The sequence below is a fragment of the Eriocheir sinensis genome, chromosome 35, assembly GCF_024679095.1.
Source record: "Eriocheir sinensis breed Jianghai 21 chromosome 35, ASM2467909v1, whole genome shotgun sequence".
Classification (NCBI taxonomy): Eukaryota; Metazoa; Arthropoda; class Malacostraca; order Decapoda; family Varunidae; genus Eriocheir; species Eriocheir sinensis.
The window spans coordinates 13728271-13746228 of record NC_066543.1 but is presented as its reverse complement, the minus strand read 5'-3'; the positions used below and the strand labels follow the sequence as shown (position 1 = coordinate 13746228).

Here is a 17958-nt window from a genome sequence, read left to right as displayed (position 1 = left end):
GAAAAAAAAAGGGAGGGGTGAAAAGGATGAAGGGAGATGTTGGGGGATGTAGAAGAGGAGGGAGGGAGGGAGGGAGGGAGGGAACACGAAATGAGAGAAAAAAAAAGGGAGAGGTGAAAAGGATGAAGGGAGATGTAGGGGGATGTAGAAGAGGAGGGATGGGAAAGAGAACAAAGGAGGAGAGAGAGGGAAGGAATGAGAGTGAATAAGAAAAAATTGCTTACATTTGGCAGGCGTCCCGAGCGTGGCGCGGCGTGACAGACAGACGTGCATCAAGGCGTGCTAAGTGAGTGAGTGTTATTAGCGAGCCTCGACGACTTCCTTGTGGCCACCAGACGTCTTTGTCAAGTGGGTCTCTGCTCTAGTTTCACGGCTCAGAGGATGTTTCAATAAGGACCCCATCTCTCTCTCTCTCTCTCTCTCTCTCTCTCTCTCTCTCTCTCTCTCTCTCTCTCTCTCTCTCTCTCTCTCTCTCTCTCTCTCTCTCTCTCTCTCTCTCTCTCTCTCTCTCTCTCTCTCTCTCTCTCTCTCTCTCTCTCTCTCTCTCTCTCTCTCTCTCTCTCTCTCTCTCTCTCTCTCTCTCTCTCTCTCTCTCTCTCTCTCTCTCTCTCTCTCCTCTCTCTCTCTCTCTCTCTCTCTCTCTCTCTCTCTCTCTCTCTCTCTCTCTCTCTCTCTCTCTCTCTCTCTCTCTCTCCTCTCTCTCTCTCTCTCTCTCTCTCTCTCTCTCTCTCTCTCTCTCTCTCTCTCTCTCTCTCTCTCTCTCTCTCTCTCTCTCTCTCTCTCTCTCTCTCTCTCTCGTTATTTTGTGAGCAGTTAAACATGTACAGACGTGATGGTTTTTATGAGTAAGAGTCCTTGTTAATTGTGTATGGTTGGATGTGTATGTGTAAAAGTTTAAAAGTTCTTGTTTCTTATTGTCCCATGTGCCTCGAAGTTCAAATTCAATACAACCTAATGCCCCATAATCAGTACCACTTCATGAGCCTACTACCTTCAATATCCTATGAGAAAAATAAACGAAACTGCTAATTAGTTTTAAGACATCTTTTGGGATAACCTCATAAACCCGTTTCGATACTCATCTACTTTAAAAACATTTCGCTTAGTGGCTGCTTCGTGCAAGAACTCCGTAAAGAGCGTTTTCAAAATTAATGTTACCCAGCAGGCAAAAGTACAGGCATCTAAACTGCTCAGTGATGTGTGTTACCGAGAGGAAGAGGAGTCAGGTAGGAGCGGCAGGTGTGGTGCTGGGGCTGGGAGGCTGGCTGGGGGGCGGGTGTGAGGGGGGCGTCGGAGGGCTCGGCGTTGGCAGTAACAGGCTGGGATGTTTGGTCAGGTTAGGCTTTACGACTTTTTTGTCCCGCATTGTAGAAGCTTTGAGGGGTGTGAAAATAGCATATTGTTTTAGTTTTTTCTCGAGTTTGTCTTTCGTTTCATGTCACCCTTTGGTATAATCTCCTCAGAGCGAACCTGGTGGAAGTGTATATTGGATCAGTTCTCATTTGCGTCAACCGAGGTGGTAGAGTGCCTCGTGCCTAGCCATGGGATTACTTAAGCCAACGCGAGGACCAGACAAAGGATACGAAACATTCACTCGTTATAAGGAAACCCTCCGTTGATTAAGGATTGATCTGAGTAGTGGCAAATGTTTCTTTTATCCCTTGACATCTGTTACGTATGTTCATATTCATAGGGTTGCTGTTTTAGGGTTTTGAATTTGTGTTTTAGAACGGATGCCTCTCCTGAAGTCACGCGGCGTTACATGGGTTCGAATCATCTCGCCCTGGCTCTTCACATCCAGCAGGATTCATGTTTACCCGAGAGATTGTTTAAATCGGCTTGAAAAAAGTAGGTACGATACTATATTAGAAGTTTACATGGGCTGAGCATGAAGAAAATTGATTGGAGTGACAGAAAATATGTAGCCAAGGGATTGACACATGTGCTGACTGGGCTTGGTTAAAGTAGCCGTAGAGTGCAGATAAAGTCCTAAATCTGCTCTAATGACTATTGGTCTGTATTATAAGACACTTTAGCATCTTACATCAGCTATTTCTAAATGTCAAGAGGGGATCAGTCAGATTCTTATGAGTGTTCTTTAGGCTCATTGTACAGAAGAAGGGTCACACTACCACCAGGGTCATAAAACTACTACTGGAAATGCCCACACCTCCTACGAAAGCCTTGTCAAATATGTGTTTTGGGATGACGAAATGTTTTATAATACGACCTTATAGTGTTGGCGGTCGGACGGAAAGACAAGGACGCGGAAGATATTTACCAATCATGGGCTAAAGTTCATTTCACTTGGGCATAGTTTTGAGTGGCGAGAGAAAGCTACGGCCGTTAATGTCCAGCCAAGCAAGTTCTCAGACGCTTCCTCCTCTCGTATCAACTATTTCCAAAGGCCGTAAAGGAGATCAATCGGGTTGTAATGAGTCTTTTTTCACGTTCACAATACAGAAGAAGAGTCAAGCAACCACCAGGGCCATATTAAAACTACCCCTGGAAATGCCTACAACCCCTATGAAAGCCTTGTTAAGTGTGTATGTTTGGGCGCCGGTATGCTGAAGAATACGACCCCAGAGCCGGTTGGAGAGCTAGACAGTGACGCCAAGACTTTTAGCCAGTCTGTAGTAAATTTAGGAGACGAGGAGTTGATCTGAGTGGAGAAGGTTACGTTAAACATTGGACAGACAATGGGGCGTCAGGAGAACATCTCTCTGCTGCCAAGAATGAAACTGTTTGTGACTCCTTATGATAACAAAGGGAGGGCGCTCACGAGCCTCTGAGTGGGCGGTTCAGCCTGGACCCGTATTCTCAGACGCTTTCGACTCTCACAACCAATATTTCCAAAGGCCAAAAAGGAAATTAGTCACGTTCTCATGAGTTTTTGTTCACATCTATTCTAACAGAAGTGTTGCCAAACTATCACTAGGCTCATAAACCTACCCACGGAAATATCTACGACCTCTACGAAAGCCTTGTTAGATGTGGGTGAGTGACCCCGAAATGTTTAAGAAGACGGGGTCTGGTTATCAAATACTAAGGCTAATATGGCCAGAAATGTTTGAATACGTAACGGAAGTGAAAATAATTGTTTGCGAGGATACATATGAGAGCAGACTTTCTCGGTTTGGTTAGCTGTTAACTGTTCTTCCCCATGTATATTTTTTGGCAGTGACTACCATGAAAAACACAACAGATATTTTTCTTCCTCGTCTTCTTCTTCTTCTTCTTCTTCTTCTTCTTCTTCTTCTTCTTCTTCAATTTCATCCTCCTCCTTCGCCTTCTCCTTCGCTTCCTCCTCCTTTTCCTTTTCCTTCTTTTTTTGTTATTATTCTCTCTTTTTCCTTTGATGTCTGTTTCCTCGTAAAACTGGAACACACACACACACACACACACACACACACACACACACACACACACACACACTTTGACAGTTCGCAGCACATGCCAGCCATAACGCAGCATGCCCACGCCCCTCACCCGTCTGACGCCCCGCCGCACGCCGCCTCACACCTGCCGCCGCCGCCGCCCAGCCTCACTAACACCCGCTCACACGTCCACAACTGTCACGGAGATGAGGCGAGCAAGTGGAGGAGAATATACTTGATACCCCCTTTATGACGTCCTTGTGGTGAGAGAAATGTTGAGAGTTCCCGAGTGGCATGACGGAGCGGAAAAGTATCTACACGAGGGAGAAAAGAATGTTGGGACCCTCAGAGGAAAAATAGATGTTCAGAACGTGTTGGAACTTGAAAACCTGTGTCATCAGCATCGGTAATGGCTTTGTGGATCGCCGCTACGCTACTATCTCGCACAGCACAGCCTGTATTATGGGGGAACAGAATTGCGAATAGCATGTTCAAGGCTGGGTTGAGTTTATCATATATGCTATATATAGGAAACATGGAAAAAATATCATGGTTCAGAAGTCTCGGAAAATACTTCACGAATCATCATCGCGCACAGTTCAAATACGCTCTATACAGAAACAGTTATAAACGCACATTCATCCCTGCCTGCAACACATTCCTGGCTGGAGGTCGACAAAGGCTGAGTGCCCCGAGAAAGCATCAGTTATAAAGAATGCGATGAAGGATGTATATACGAGGACAGCAAAGAACAATAAACGTCACTCTTACAGAAAATACCTTCACATATAGCTCTCTTGGGTAAACATTGTATTCTGAGTACATAAGTAACAGTGAATCACCATCCAACACACCTAATGGCCAACGAGAACGTTTTAATAAAATATATGTGAAATACTTTATCATGCAACGTGTGTGGCAGATGAAGATGTGACGTGACGGACAGCAGTAAAAGTTCGAGCATATATGTACTGCTTGGGGCATCAACCATAACCCTTCCGGAAAGTCTAAGGTTGGTATTGTTAAGCGCTTCCACCTCCCACATCAACTACTTCCAAGGGCCAAAAAGGAGATCAACTGAATTTTAACGACTGTGTTTTTAGGTTCATGGTCCAGAAGAAGGGTCAGTCTACTACCAGGGTCATAAAACTACCCAACTAAATGACCCAAACTCTCATGAAAGCCTCGTCAAATATGTGAGATTGGGTACAAGAATGTTTAAAAATATAGCTCTATAGCCGTCATTAATTAAGCTTAACACAAGGAAGGGTCTCAAGCACAGGGGGGCGGAGGGGGAGGGAGGGGAGATCATCAGGGTGTGTTGATCCTCCTCGTCACCTTCAAGTGCCGACCCTTTCACCCTCTTCCTTCACCCTCTGATTGCAGTTCGCGTGAGGGAGGCATCGGGCGCCGGGCCAAGGCGTGATCCCGGCTGCCGCAATCACATAATTCACGCTGCGGTGATGAGGTTTTGCAGCAGGTATATATTCGACCTCTCCCTCCCACCCCACTTCTCTCTCTCTCTCTCTCTCTCTCTCTCTCTCTCTCTCTCTCTCTCTCTCTCTCTCTCTCTCTCTCTCTCTCTCTCTCTCTCTCTCTCTCTCTCTCTCTCTCTCTCTCTCTCTCTCTCTCTCTCTCTCTCTCTCTCTCTCTCTCTCTCTCTCTCTCTCTCTCTCTCTCTCTCTCTCTCTCTCTCTCTCTCCATAAATTAAAAAAAAAAAAAACTATTTCGGCATCTTAATTTGTAAACATTGATCTGTTTTGTTTTTAGATTATTTGCTACGCTACTTTTTTCCTATTTTTTGTTTCGGGGGAGTGCGTACGTGCATGCTAGCTCGCGCCTGTGTGTGTGTGTGTGTGTGTGTGTGTGTGTGTGTGTGTGTGTGTGTTTCTTTGCAGCCTTTTAAAACCAGCCCTGTCTGAGTAAAGTGAAGGGGAAGTAATAGGGAACAGGAGGGAGCAGATTCGCACCGCCCATCTGCCCCGCCCTCGCTGGCCCCACCGGCAGGGCCTGGCCGGGGCTGGGCGGGGCGTGATGGGTTGGCCTTCTCCAGATTGATGGATAACGCTAATTTCCTTTTCCTCCATAAATTCCATTTTTCTCTTTTATAACTTGAAAGTACACACACACACACACACACACACACACACACACACACACACACACACTGGCGTGCTGGACTTTTCATGGAAATGAATAGATTGAAACATACACGGAATTAGACACATATGCAAGACCTTCATAATGCGAAAACTATTTACTGTAATCAATTTGCAGAGTTTATTTGACGAGTGTTCCTAGCTTCTAAAACCAATCACACATTCCTTCAAACAGTGAGTTTTCAAATATATGAGCAGATGGTCTGTGTAGATAGGAATCTCTCCTAGAAATTAGACATATGAGAAATAAATGACATATAAAACATATTGATTAATAGATGAGTATCTTATAATCTCAGAGACAATGGCCAGTGGGCAAGGATGGAGAGCGGCGAGCGGGAGCGCAGGACGGCTGGCCGACGAGGGACCTGTCACTGCCTCCGTCGCCGCCTTGTAAGAGGACGACTTCTGATGATCCACCTCTAAAGCCTCCATTTGGTTGCCGCCCCGCCACCTTACTCACCCCTTCCCTGCCAAAAGCTGTAAAACATATTAGACCCTCCCTTCGACCCGACCCGTCCCTTTTGCTATTATTACTCGTTGCAAGCATAGTTTCTGCCACCCTCATCCACCCACCCCCTACCTCTCCCTAGTCATCGCTTCTCTCTCTGCCCCACCGCCGCTGCCCCTCCCACACTTACCTTACTGCCCCTCCCACCACCCACGCCCACCACCCACGCGTGAGCTAGGGTATATATGGACTAAATTCGAATGTCATTCTTCAGGTTCTCCCAGTCCGTGGACAGACGGCGTCGTGCCCGTGGCGGTGCTGTGAAGCTAATCGTAAGTCCCCCTCAAGACCCTGGACTATTGTAGTGCGAGTGTGTGCTCTCTTACTTTCGTGACACTGCCATCTTATCGTTCTGATCTGGAAGACAAAGTTCACCCTGCAGGAAACAAAGATAGCTGGAGATCCTTATATGGAAGTGCTCACTACGTGATTACCTCGAAAATAATTATCTAAGTGTTTATCTGTCAACCAGTAGTTCTGATGGAGGTGCTTGAAATAAACAGTTTATCATATTTAACATAGTCTTGTCAAGAAAAATCTACAAGGCCAGCCAACATAATGACCCGATTGCTGACTTGTTGGTGATGCATGAGCGACACATGAAGGCGGGGTGCCGCACGGGCCGCGCCATGGTCCGCTGGATTTGGCTACCTTCACCCCTTGCGCTTCTTGCCTACTCCTTCCCAGAACGCATCGTGTAGCCACTGTAAACCAGTCATGTGGAAATATTATAAGTAAAACGAAACCTTTACAAAATATACTATGATGATGAGCAAAATGACACCTTCTGAAAAGTAAATGAAAAGGACTTCATCTTTGCTTCAGGAAGCCTGTAGATACTAAAAAGCAACTGTGTTTAAATGCAAAGGTGCTTAAAGGGCAGGATTTTCTGCTTCTGTGACACCAAGAGTCATCGTTGGCAGTCGCTGGTCTTATTTTGTAGTCCACGGGGTTTGTCGAAAAACACTCGATTGAAAATACAAGACTTGAACTACTCAGAAAGTGTAGGCTACATTTTTGCTATATATGGTTCATATTTTTATGTTGCTTAGTGAAGAAGATCTCTTAATCCCACGGCGCCACAAGAATAGAAATTGTAGCACTGCTCATGCTTCCGTATTATTACACCAATACTCATCTTAGGTGTTGCTCAGCTTGTCAGTAAACTGCTGCTCTCTGGATAGAAAAAAAATCAGAAAAATACATATTGATATGCTGAACATCAAGAAAAGGAATGATTACAACATTCCAAAAATGGCATGTTTTAAAAACACAAAGTTGAAGGTTACGATACCGCAGCACCGCACAGCAGCTGGCGGGCGCGGCCTCTTGGAGATCCCTTATCATTTCCTGACCGCCTGACCATTGCTTGAGATGTGCCAAAGAGAGCAAGAAAAGAAAACTATCAAATACGACACATAATAGAACAGTTTCGTGGATAAGAAAATCGGTCATTGGCAAAATATTCAAGTACGAAAGTATTGCTTGAACCTTTAGTTTATAGTTTTAATATTTGCTGTATATCTATTGCAAGCGAAGAAAACTAACGCGGAATTAGCATAATTTGGCGGCGATGCCAAGAAGCAGAAAACTGTTACCACCGAATCCCTGTATATACGAGTTATGAATCACTTTGTTGCTATGAGGTTTGAGTGACTCAGCTCGAGAGTAAACCCTCTACACTCCCAATACTCCAGCGGTTCGAGCACGCCTCGTCATGTAAAATTTCAGGGTACAAAGGTATCCCAAAGACATCCCTAGGAACGGAAATTGTGAGAGAATCTCTTTAGTTTTGTTGGTGGTGTGGTGACCTCTGTAGCCCATCCAGCCTCACATATCTCTGAGAAGTTTGCTATTGTTCCCACTACTAACAGTCCCATATTGACCATAAACATATGTGAAATAGTCTACTCGTCTAATAAAGACAACTCATGGCCAATTCTTTTCACATTTCAGGAAGAAATAAGAGCCGGACACCAATACCTGTGAGTCTTACTTCCTTAGCTTTAAGCACCGACCACTACCATGCCTGGCCACGTCAAGAAGAGCACTGGACCGGATCCGGACCCCACCGAGTTCCTTTTCGTCTCCCTCGAGCAGAAGCGCCAGGACCAGACCAAACCTTATGACGCCAAGAAGTCCTGCTGGGTGCCCGACGAGAAGGAGGGTTTCGTCGAGGGTGAGATCCAGGGTACCAAGGGCGACTTGGTGACTGTCATGGCTAAGGGTGACACCAAGACCCTGAAGAAGGACCTCGTACAACAGGTCAACCCACCCAAGTTTGAGAAATGCGAGGATATGTCCAACCTGACCTACCTGAACGATGCCTCTGTCCTGTACAACCTCAAGGCTCGCTACGTGTGTAGGCTCATCTACACCTACTCCGGCCTCTTCTGTGTCGTGATCAACCCGTACAAGCGCTACCCCATCTACACCAACCGTGTCGTCAAGATCTACCAGGGCAAGAGGCGTAATGAGGTGCCGCCTCACCTGTTCGCCATCTCTGACGGCGCCTACAGCAACATGCTTCAGGGTGGGTACTCCATCTTTTCTTTATTTTACATCATAATGTTTCTGAGCCATGTGAAATAATCCTTATGTGGCATAGTTGCAAAGTTTTGTGTGGAAAATTAATTTCTTCTTTCTGTTAACAGGAGGAGAAAACCAGTCCATGCTGATCACGTAAGTAGGAAAACATCAAGCTAAGTTTGATGTAAATGTCAAAAACTTGGTTATTATTTCTGTGATACATAGCCACTATAAATCTTTCATTGCTCCACCAGCGGTGAGTCCGGCGCCGGCAAGACCGAGAACACCAAGAAGGTACTCTCCTACTTCGCCAACGTCGGCGCCACCACCAAGAAGAAGGATGAAGCCACCAAGCCCGTAAGTATGAAAGGTGTCTTCTGATATATTTTTCGTAACGTTACTGGTATGTCGAATCTGTGTTAACCTCATATTGAGTGGTGTTACGCCTGAACTTCCCATTGCTGCAGAACTTGGAGGACCAGATCGTGCAGACCAACCCCATCCTTGAGGCATTCGGTAACGCCAAGACCGTCCGTAACGACAACTCCTCCCGCTTCGTGAGTACCCGGCGCCTATAAATACCTTGATATGAACCATCGTTCTCAAAAAGTCAGTTTTACAATAATATATGATTTTCGTAGCAGGAAATTCTAATTACATTTCTTCATTTATATACAGGGTAAGTTCATTCGTATCCACTTCGGCAACTCCGGCAAGCTGTCTGGTGGTGACATCGAGGTCTACCTGCTGGAGAAGGCTCGTGTCATCTCCCAGCAGCCCCTTGAACGATCCTACCACATCTTCTACGAGATGATGTCAGACCAGATCGACTACCTGAAGAGTGAGTAGCTGACTATGCAGCATGTACTGACGCATCAGGACCACATATAGTGCACATATTCTTTTTTGCATTTGTAGCAACTGCTGAATTTCACACTTCTCCCTAGAAATGTGCTGCCTCAGCAACGACATTTACGACTACCACTACGTGTCCCAGGGCAAGGTTACCGTGCCTTCCATCGACGATAAGGAGGACATGCAGTTCTGTGATGTGAGCGTGCTGGACCATCTCGTTAAAATTATATTTTGCTGAATAAAATTATATGTATTTCTGTCTCAAACTCCAGGAGCATTCGCCTTCATGAGTTTTCATTTTTCTCTAACCCTCGAATCCTTCTCCCAACACTACAGGAAGCCTTTGACATCCTTGGCTTCAGCATGACCGATAAGGAGAATGTGTACAAGCTCACTGCCGCTGTCATGCACTTCGGTGAGCTGAAGTTTAAGCAGAGGGGTCGCGAGGAGCAGGCCGAGCCCGACGGCACCGAGGTAAGGGTGCAGCGTTCCTTCACTGTGTAATGCATTACTTAACGAATCACAAACTGAGCTGCTGTGTGGGTGTTGCTAGTAAGCATTGCCACGCAGCTTTATAATTATTCCTGTCTTTATATCGGTATGAAATTTTTCTTCCGAATAGGCTGGTGAGAAGGTGGCTACGATGATGGGTATGGACGGTGCTGATTTGTACCACAACATCACCAAGCCCAAGATCAAGGTCGGCGCTGAGTTCGTGGCCAAGGGCATGAACGTTGACCAGTGCTACTACTCCGTGGGCGCCATGGCCAAGGCTGTCTATGACCGTGTGTTCCGCTGGCTGGTCACCAAGTGTAACGAAACCCTTGCCACTGGCCTCAAGCGTGTCTACTTCATTGGTGTATTGGACATCGCTGGTTTCGAGATCTTCGAGGTAAATTACCATAAATGCAAATAGTAGTGTTATTCTTACCTTGTAGTTATTTGACAGGCATTATGATCTGCAATAGAAAGTATGATCATTTAATGTTTTCCAACGTGTAATTATCTTCATCCGGAAACAAATTCACTCATTATTACATTTCCCGACCAGTTCAACGGCTTCGAGCAGATCTGCATCAACTTCTGTAATGAGAAGCTGCAGCAGTTCTTCAACCACCACATGTTCGTGCTGGAGCAAGAGGAGTACAAGAGGGAGGGCATCAACTGGGTGTTCGTGGACTTCGGTATGGATCTGCAGGCCTGCATTGATCTCTTCGAAAAGGTGCGTACTTGTGAGCTTCAAGTCCGGCCATCTGATGTGCATAATTATATTCTTAATGTTAGTGCCTTAGTATCATATCGTATCAGATCTTTATACCTTTCCCGTATCCAACAGAAAATGGGTCTTCTGTCCATCCTGGAAGAAGAGTCTATGTTCCCCAAGGCCACTGACAAGTCCTTCCTCGAGAAACTGAACGCCAACCACCTCGGCAAGACACCTGTGTTCATCAAACCCAAGCCAATCAAGGGAGGCCCCGAGGCCCACTTCGCCATCGTCCACTACGCCGGCACTGTCAACTACAACTTGGCTGGGTGGCTCGAGAAGAACAAGGATCCTCTTAACGATACCTTGGTGGACCAGATCAAGAAGGCAAGCAACGAACTCGCTGTGACCATCTTTGCTGACCATCCTGGACAGTCCGGAACCGACGACAAGAAGGGTAAGGGAAATTTTCTTTAAAGACTCATTTCCCTGTAAAAGTGATAAAGTGTTTGTTTCTTGAGATGGGGACCCAAAGTCATCTCGAGTATTAAAACATTCATTACATAGAAAAAGGACAATGGAAGTAAAAGCTTTTACTTTTTAAAACAGTAGGAGGTATTAGTGTAAATGGAGCTTATAATGTAAGATATCTTATTCCTGCAAATGATTTTATATATGAAACTGTGAGCAACAGTAACCAACCCAACTATGTGTCTGGTTCCAGGTGGTCGTGGCCAGAAGTCTGGTGCCTTTAAGACCGTCTCATCGGGCTACAGGGTAAGTGTTATCTTCGTACTGTTTACCTTTTTATATAATGGTTACATAATGAGACAGTCCCATCTTTTCATTAATTATTCTTACATAGTATTTTAGAACTTGTCGAATATCTCTTACATTGTTGCGCTTCTTGATCGTCCACAGGAGCAGTTGAACAACCTGATGAGGACCCTGAACGCCACTCACCCTCACTTTATCCGTTGCATTGTGCCCAACGAGACCAAGTCCCCGGGTGAGTGTAGAGTCGAGTTTTCCTCATTGGCCAAGATAATGTTTCGGAGTCGAAAGAGCTGTTTGATTAGCCGAGTTCCGTGACAAGAATGATTAAAAAATGTACTTCTGTTCTGGTCTCAGGTGTAATCGATGCAGCCTTGGTGATGCATCAGCTGACCTGCAACGGTGTGCTTGAGGGCATCCGTATCTGCCGCAAAGGCTTCCCCAACAGGATCGCATACAAGGACTTCAGGCACCGGTAAGCGTTAGCGAGGCCAGGGAGACCAGATGACAAATATAATTTTATTTATATCGTATCCAAGGATTGTAACTCACCAACACAGTTAATTTTTTTTTTTTACTCTTTATGTCATCCTCTCTTTCAGATAATTTCTTTTATCTCGATCATGTCCAACAAAAACGATGTGACACCTTCCCGCCCCTCCCCCCTGGTCTGTAATTTCCTCACACCCAACTCATGACAATATGGAATCACACACACACACACACACACACACACACACACACACATACATACACACACACACACACACACACACACACACACACACACACACACACACACACACACACACACACACACACACACACACACACACACATACATACATACACATACACACACACACACACACACACACACACACACACACACACACACACACTCCGTCCCTTCCCTCCCCGTGTCAGCACCAGCAGGGTACATCCCCGGCACACACTCGTCAGGTCCTGCAGAACAAAACTCGTTTCTTCGAGTTTTAGTTGTGAGCGCTTCATCAGCTTCTTTTTTTTTTTTCAATTGCTTGGTATTATTCATATTTTTGTATACTCAGCATTATGAATATCGAAACTTTTGAATAACCCACATTATTGTAAGCCATCTCTAATTTTCTGAGAAGACTTTACTGCATTTACCGCGGCCGTTGGCTACCCCGCCCTTCATGACTCACGCTCTGCCCGCAGCTACAAGATCCTGGCCCCCAGAGAGATGGAAAAGGCCACTGAGGACAAGGAGTGCGCCACAGTCTGTCTGAACAAGGCGGGCTTGAACGAGGAACTCTACCGCTGTGGCAACACCAAGGTGTCTACGGCGATCCCTCTCACTCTTTCCTCCGCCCCTAGACCCTTTCCCTCTCAGTATCCCGAAAAATAAGTCATACATATTATTTGGGATGCAATTTGCGATGCAACAATACTCTCAGGATTCACTCTCACTCTAGTGCAATCCATTCCATCACAAGGAATCATGTGTTTTATACGCAATCAGTGAATTAAACATTATCAAGCTTCCTAGGAGCAAACACAAACAAAATCGGTCACAAGAGACGACTGTTGAATCCCGAGACCATCTCCCCTCCACATTTCGTCCCGCCCCCTCACTGACAGTAACCTCTCGGCTTGCGTCCCCAGGGCACCTGCATCGTGGTTTTGAAGACGTTTTTCTTAAGTTTTCATCTGTATGTCTCGACGCCAAGATAAAAGAAAGTAACACCTGTAGACAATGAAACATATAAACTCGTGGTCTTGAGTTGGCCCCTTTTTGCATTCATGAAAGGACTTGCACATTTCTTCCGTAATGTGATCAATCCATTCCATTTACTGATTGTGGCAAACCGTGAAACATTACAGATGAAAATATTTGATGTGATGACCCTCCTCCCGCCACCTGTCCCTCCCATAAGAATTAATGTTATTTTTTTTCCACACTAACACCCTCTCCCCAACTCCTACTCCCCATACGCTCTGTTTCTACACCTCCAAACTCCCCCCTACCCCCCACCCCAAACACACACTGCATGCTTCTTTACGACTCCACTTCTTATATCCACATCTCATTCTCCCCCCCTCCCCCTCCCCGTAGTCTTTCCCTTATATCCTTTATCTTTAAATCAAAACTCCCACCTCTATATTCCTCATCTGAACGGCCTTTCCCCAATCAAAGCAACCCCTTACGGCTCCTTACGGGACCCTTCCCTCTACACCTTGACCCCCAACAGCCCCTGCTCCTGACTGACCCTCCCTCGGCCCCGTCTTTCGCTAGGTCTTCGTCGGAGGACACCAGAACACCCTGGGACCAGTGTTACCAATTATGTCTGTCGTTTCTACTTACACTCAACCACTTAAACCCAAACTCCTCTTCCCCAGGCATTGTGTCCCCCCCCCCCTCCAGCAGGCCCCGTCACAGGAACCTTATGCTCTCAGTGCCATCATGCTATCCCTCCCTCCCGCCCGCCTGACTCCCCTGACCCACCTCATACTTTACTCGGGTATTAGCGTTCTCTTACATATTCTCTTGCTCACAATTGAAGATGGTGGTCCTCGCTTTACCCAATCCCTCCAAATCCTCCCCTTCCCCATGATTTTTTTAATGTTATGTCACAAATCAGCTTCCTACATCTGATTTCTCTGTCCCAAGCGTCTTCACCGGTCTTTGATCCCTCTTATTGACCCCCACCGCCACACAAGGAGTTTCGAAAGCATCCTCCCTCCCTCCCTTCCCTCTTTTCTTTCCCCCTATCCCCCGTCCCTCCCACTACTTCACGACACTTACATCTACAGTAATACCTTCGGGACACCACCGCAAAGGCCGGCTGGCTACCCTTCTCTCACCTGTGTTTGAGTACTGGCCAAGGAGAAAGGAAGAACAAACCTCTGTGGCGCACCTGCGTTGTTACCCTCCTCGACTAACCTGGCTTGGCGTGGTTCTTTCCATGAGTGACAAGAATGACTGGCGGTTTTTTACTGTGACCTTACACGAATTTGATTATTGTTTTTATCCCCTGCATGTATGTGTTTTACTTATATTTTCCTTTATTTTGTGTGGTGCACTATTCGTATTTTCTTAATAGGTTAAATAAAGTGTGTGTGTGTGTGTGTGTGTGTGTGTGTGTGTGTGTGTGTGTGTGTGTGTGTGTGTGTGTTTTAAAAAGACATCCTTAGGCAATATCAGTTGCCATATAATTTAATCGTCAAAGGCTGTGAGTGGCTTCAAACTGGTACGTCTTAACCCTAGGGATGTCCTTCACGCTATTAGGGCAGCAAACCACGCTGTTTGGAGTATACACCGCAGGAGTCTCGGTGGTGGTCTCCAGTTAGATACCTCACGTGACACAACACCCAACATTCCGGAATAATAAAGGGAAGCAAATGTCATGACCTCTTGAACTATGTTACTCAGTGCCTCCTCCCCTTCATCAGGTGTTCTTCCGTGCTGGCGCCCTGGGTACCCTGGAGGAGATCCGAGACGACACTTTGGCCAAGCTGATGACGTTCATGCAAGCATGGATCAGAGGCTATATCTCCCGCAAGTCATTCGAGAAGCTTCAAGAACAGCGCGTCGCTCTCATTGTGGTGCAGCGCAACCTGAGGAAGTTCCTCAAGATGCGTACCTGGAAATGGTTCAACTTGTGGCAGAGGGTCAAGCCACTGCTCAACGTCACTCGCATCGAGGATGAGATCAAGGCCCTTGAAGAGAAGGCTGCTAAGGCCGAGGAAGAGCTAGAAAAGGAAACAAAACTCAGGAAGGAATTGCAAGCCGCTATGACAAAGCTTCAGGAGGAAAAGAATAACCTCCTAACAACCCTGGAGTCTACCAAAGGCAACGTCTCAGACTTCCTTGACAAGCAGGCCAAGCTGCAGAGCCAGAAAGCCGATCTAGAAGCTCAGTTGAATGTGAGTTTAGTTTTTTCTTCATATTATTAAATTAGGTCATACCATTACATGAAATGTGACTGACTTTTTCTCTTTTTACAATATGTTCGGCCTTGATTGAAATTCAGGTATACCTTTGCATACTGTTCTAACCGGACATTGTATCTGGTTTCTAGTATTTAATCTAACTTCTTTCTAGGAACTCACATCTCGTCTTCAATCTGAGGAGGATGCCCGCAACCAACTCTTCCAAGGAAAGAAGAAGTCAGAACAAGAAATGAACAGTCTCAAGAAAGACGTTGAAGACCTAGAGCTGGTTGTTCAGAGGAATGAGCAAGAACGCGCTACTAAGGACCATCAGATTCACAACCTGAACGAGGAAGTTGCCCATCAGGAGGAGCTTATCAATAAGCTTATGAAAGAAAAGAAGCACCTGCAAGAATGCAACCAGAAGACTGCCGAGGACCTCCAGAGTGTTGAAGATAAATGCAACCATCTCAGCAAGGTGAAGGCGAAGCTGGAACAGACCCTCGACGAACTGGAAGACTCCCTGGAACGTGAAAAGAAAATGCGTTTCGAAATGGAGAAGAACAAGAGGAAGGGTGAGGGTGACCTGAGGCTGACCCAGGAAGCCGTCGCTGACCTGGAGCGCAACACCAAGGAACTCGAGCAGACCATTCAGCGCAAGGACAAGGAAATCAGCAGTTTGGCGGGCAAGCTTGAAGAGGAGCAGATTCTTGTTTCCAGGACTCAGAAGCAGATTAAGGAACTCCAGGCCCGTATTGAGGAATTGGAACAAGAGGTCGAACACGAGCGTCAGTCCCGCGCAAAGGCTGAGAAGTCCAAAGCTATTCTTACCAAAGAACTAGGAGAGCTGAGCGACCGCCTGGAGGAGGCCGGAGGAGCCACTGCCGCCCAGATCGAACTGAACAAGAAGCGTGAAGCTGAGTTGGCCAAGCTCCGCCGCGACCTTGAGGAAACTAACATCCAGCAGGAAGCTGCCCTCGCCAACTTGCGTAAAAAACACAATGATGCCATCGGTGAAATGTCTGATCAGATCGACCACCTCAACAAGATGAAGGCCAGGTAAGTGATCAGCAATCACTGTATACATCTGTATGCACTTTTAAACTTTTCATGACCTGCTACACAGAATCGTTCGTAAACTTCATCATCTAAAACGCCATATTTTATTTTTGCTCTAGAGCTGAGAAGGACAAGGAGGCCATGAAGCGTGAGGCTGATGACGCAAAGGCTTCTATGGACGCACTCTCCCGTGATAAGGTGAGGTCAAGGTGAATCAAATAATTATCAACTGGTGCACACCACTCTCTTTTGCCGATGCACTCTCTCAGCACAGTGTTTCATAGCAAACTATTCTACTATAGTATAATACAACTTGAATTAGTAATCTAATATATCTTTCCTTTAGGCCAATGCAGAGAAGACGGTGAAGCAGCAGCAGCAGGTGCTCAATGAATACCAAAATAAGATGGATGAGGCCAACAGGACCCTCAACGATATGGATGCTGCCAAGAAGAAGCTGACCGCCGAGAACACAGACCTTCTCCGACAGGTGGAGGAAGTTGAGAGTCAAATCAGCCAACTGTCGAAGATCAAGCTGTCTCTTACCAACCAGCTTGAGGATCAGAGGAAACTCGCCGACGACGAAAGCAGGGTAAGAGGACAATGATGGGTGCAATTTTATGAGTGACAGTATAATACAGATTCATGGAAAGATAAATTTATTGCCTTTGCTGAACACTTTATTTTACCCAATAGGAACGTGCTACTCTGCTTGGCAAGTACCGCAACCTGGAGCACGATATTGATGGCCTTAGGGAGCAGCTGGAGGAAGAAAGTGAGTCCAAGACAGATGCTCAACGCCAACTCGCCAAGGCTTCTGCAGATGCTCAGATGTGGCGCTCGAAGTATGAGACTGAAGGCATCGCCCGAGTGGAGGAACTCGAAGCTGCCCGCTTGAAACTTGCAGCCCGCCTGGAAGAGGCCGAGGACCAGATCGAGCAGCTCAACGTCAAGAACCTGAACCTCGAGAAGACCAAGCAACGTATTGCCACAGAGCTTGAAGATATGCAGATAGAGGTGGAGCGTGCTCAAGCTCTGGCGAATGCTGCTGAAAAGAAGCAAAAGAACTTCGACAGAATTATCTCCGAATGGAAGATGAAGGTTGATGACCTAGCAGCTGAACTCGACGCCTCTCAGAAAGAGTGCCGTAATTATGCCAGCGAACACTTCCGCATCAAGGCTGCTTATGAAGAGAATCTGGAGCAACTGGATGCTGTCCGTCGCGAGAATAAGAATCTGTCTGATGAAATCAAGGACCTAATGGACCAGATTGGTGAGGGTGGCCGTACCCTCCATGAAGTTCAGAAGAACGCCAAACGTCTTGAGGTTGAAAAGGAGGAACTCCAGGCTGCCCTGGAGGAGGCAGAGGCTGCCCTAGAACAGGAGGAAAACAAGGTCCTCCGTGCCCAGCTTGAGCTGAGCCAGGTCAGACAAGAGATTGACAGGCGGATCCAGGAGAAAGAAGAGGAGTTCGAGAATACACGGTAAGAGAAACTTAGTCAAGTTGTTCTTAATCACGTATCTAAATTTTTAATGTTTGTCATGTAATTATAAAATCTGAATAAAACTAAATA

At 46.3% G+C, this 17958-nt stretch overlaps 2 protein-coding genes across 5 annotated transcripts in view; one reads left to right on the top strand and one right to left on the bottom strand.

The window, feature by feature from the left end:
* LOC127007441 (myosin heavy chain, muscle-like) overlaps positions 1-17958 on the top strand; it is a 38184-nt gene that overhangs the window by 16787 nt on the left and 3439 nt on the right. Inside the window, exons 3-24 of one of the 4 annotated variants that reach the window (XM_050878460.1) lie at positions 4764-4857; positions 5837-5930; positions 6263-6320; positions 8005-8581; positions 8703-8730; positions 8832-8934; positions 9045-9134; positions 9256-9418; positions 9525-9628; positions 9769-9906; positions 10055-10324; positions 10484-10654; positions 10769-11093; positions 11361-11413; positions 11558-11645; positions 11768-11885; positions 12611-12728; positions 14846-15319; positions 15498-16384; positions 16504-16582; positions 16731-16976; positions 17081-17868. In XM_050878460.1, the coding sequence (XP_050734417.1) occupies positions 8074-8581; positions 8703-8730; positions 8832-8934; positions 9045-9134; positions 9256-9418; positions 9525-9628; positions 9769-9906; positions 10055-10324; positions 10484-10654; positions 10769-11093; positions 11361-11413; positions 11558-11645; positions 11768-11885; positions 12611-12728; positions 14846-15319; positions 15498-16384; positions 16504-16582; positions 16731-16976; positions 17081-17868 (4751 nt within the window). In that variant the 5' untranslated portion in view covers positions 4764-4857; positions 5837-5930; positions 6263-6320; positions 8005-8073. The remainder of the gene's footprint in view (positions 1-4763; positions 4858-5836; positions 5931-6262; positions 6321-8004; positions 8582-8702; positions 8731-8831; positions 8935-9044; positions 9135-9255; positions 9419-9524; positions 9629-9768; positions 9907-10054; positions 10325-10483; positions 10655-10768; positions 11094-11360; positions 11414-11557; positions 11646-11767; positions 11886-12610; positions 12729-14845; positions 15320-15497; positions 16385-16503; positions 16583-16730; positions 16977-17080; positions 17869-17958) is intronic. The other 3 variants (XM_050878461.1, XM_050878462.1, XM_050878463.1) reach the window with 3 other exon arrangements.
* On the bottom strand, positions 605-4903 carry LOC127007557 (histone H3.v1-like; the record flags this gene model as incomplete). The annotated part of the gene is made up of 4 exons (XM_050878728.1): positions 605-670; positions 1443-1470; positions 3189-3325; positions 4889-4903. Coding segments are annotated over 4 exons (246 nt in total), but the record flags the coding sequence as incomplete, so codon positions are not given.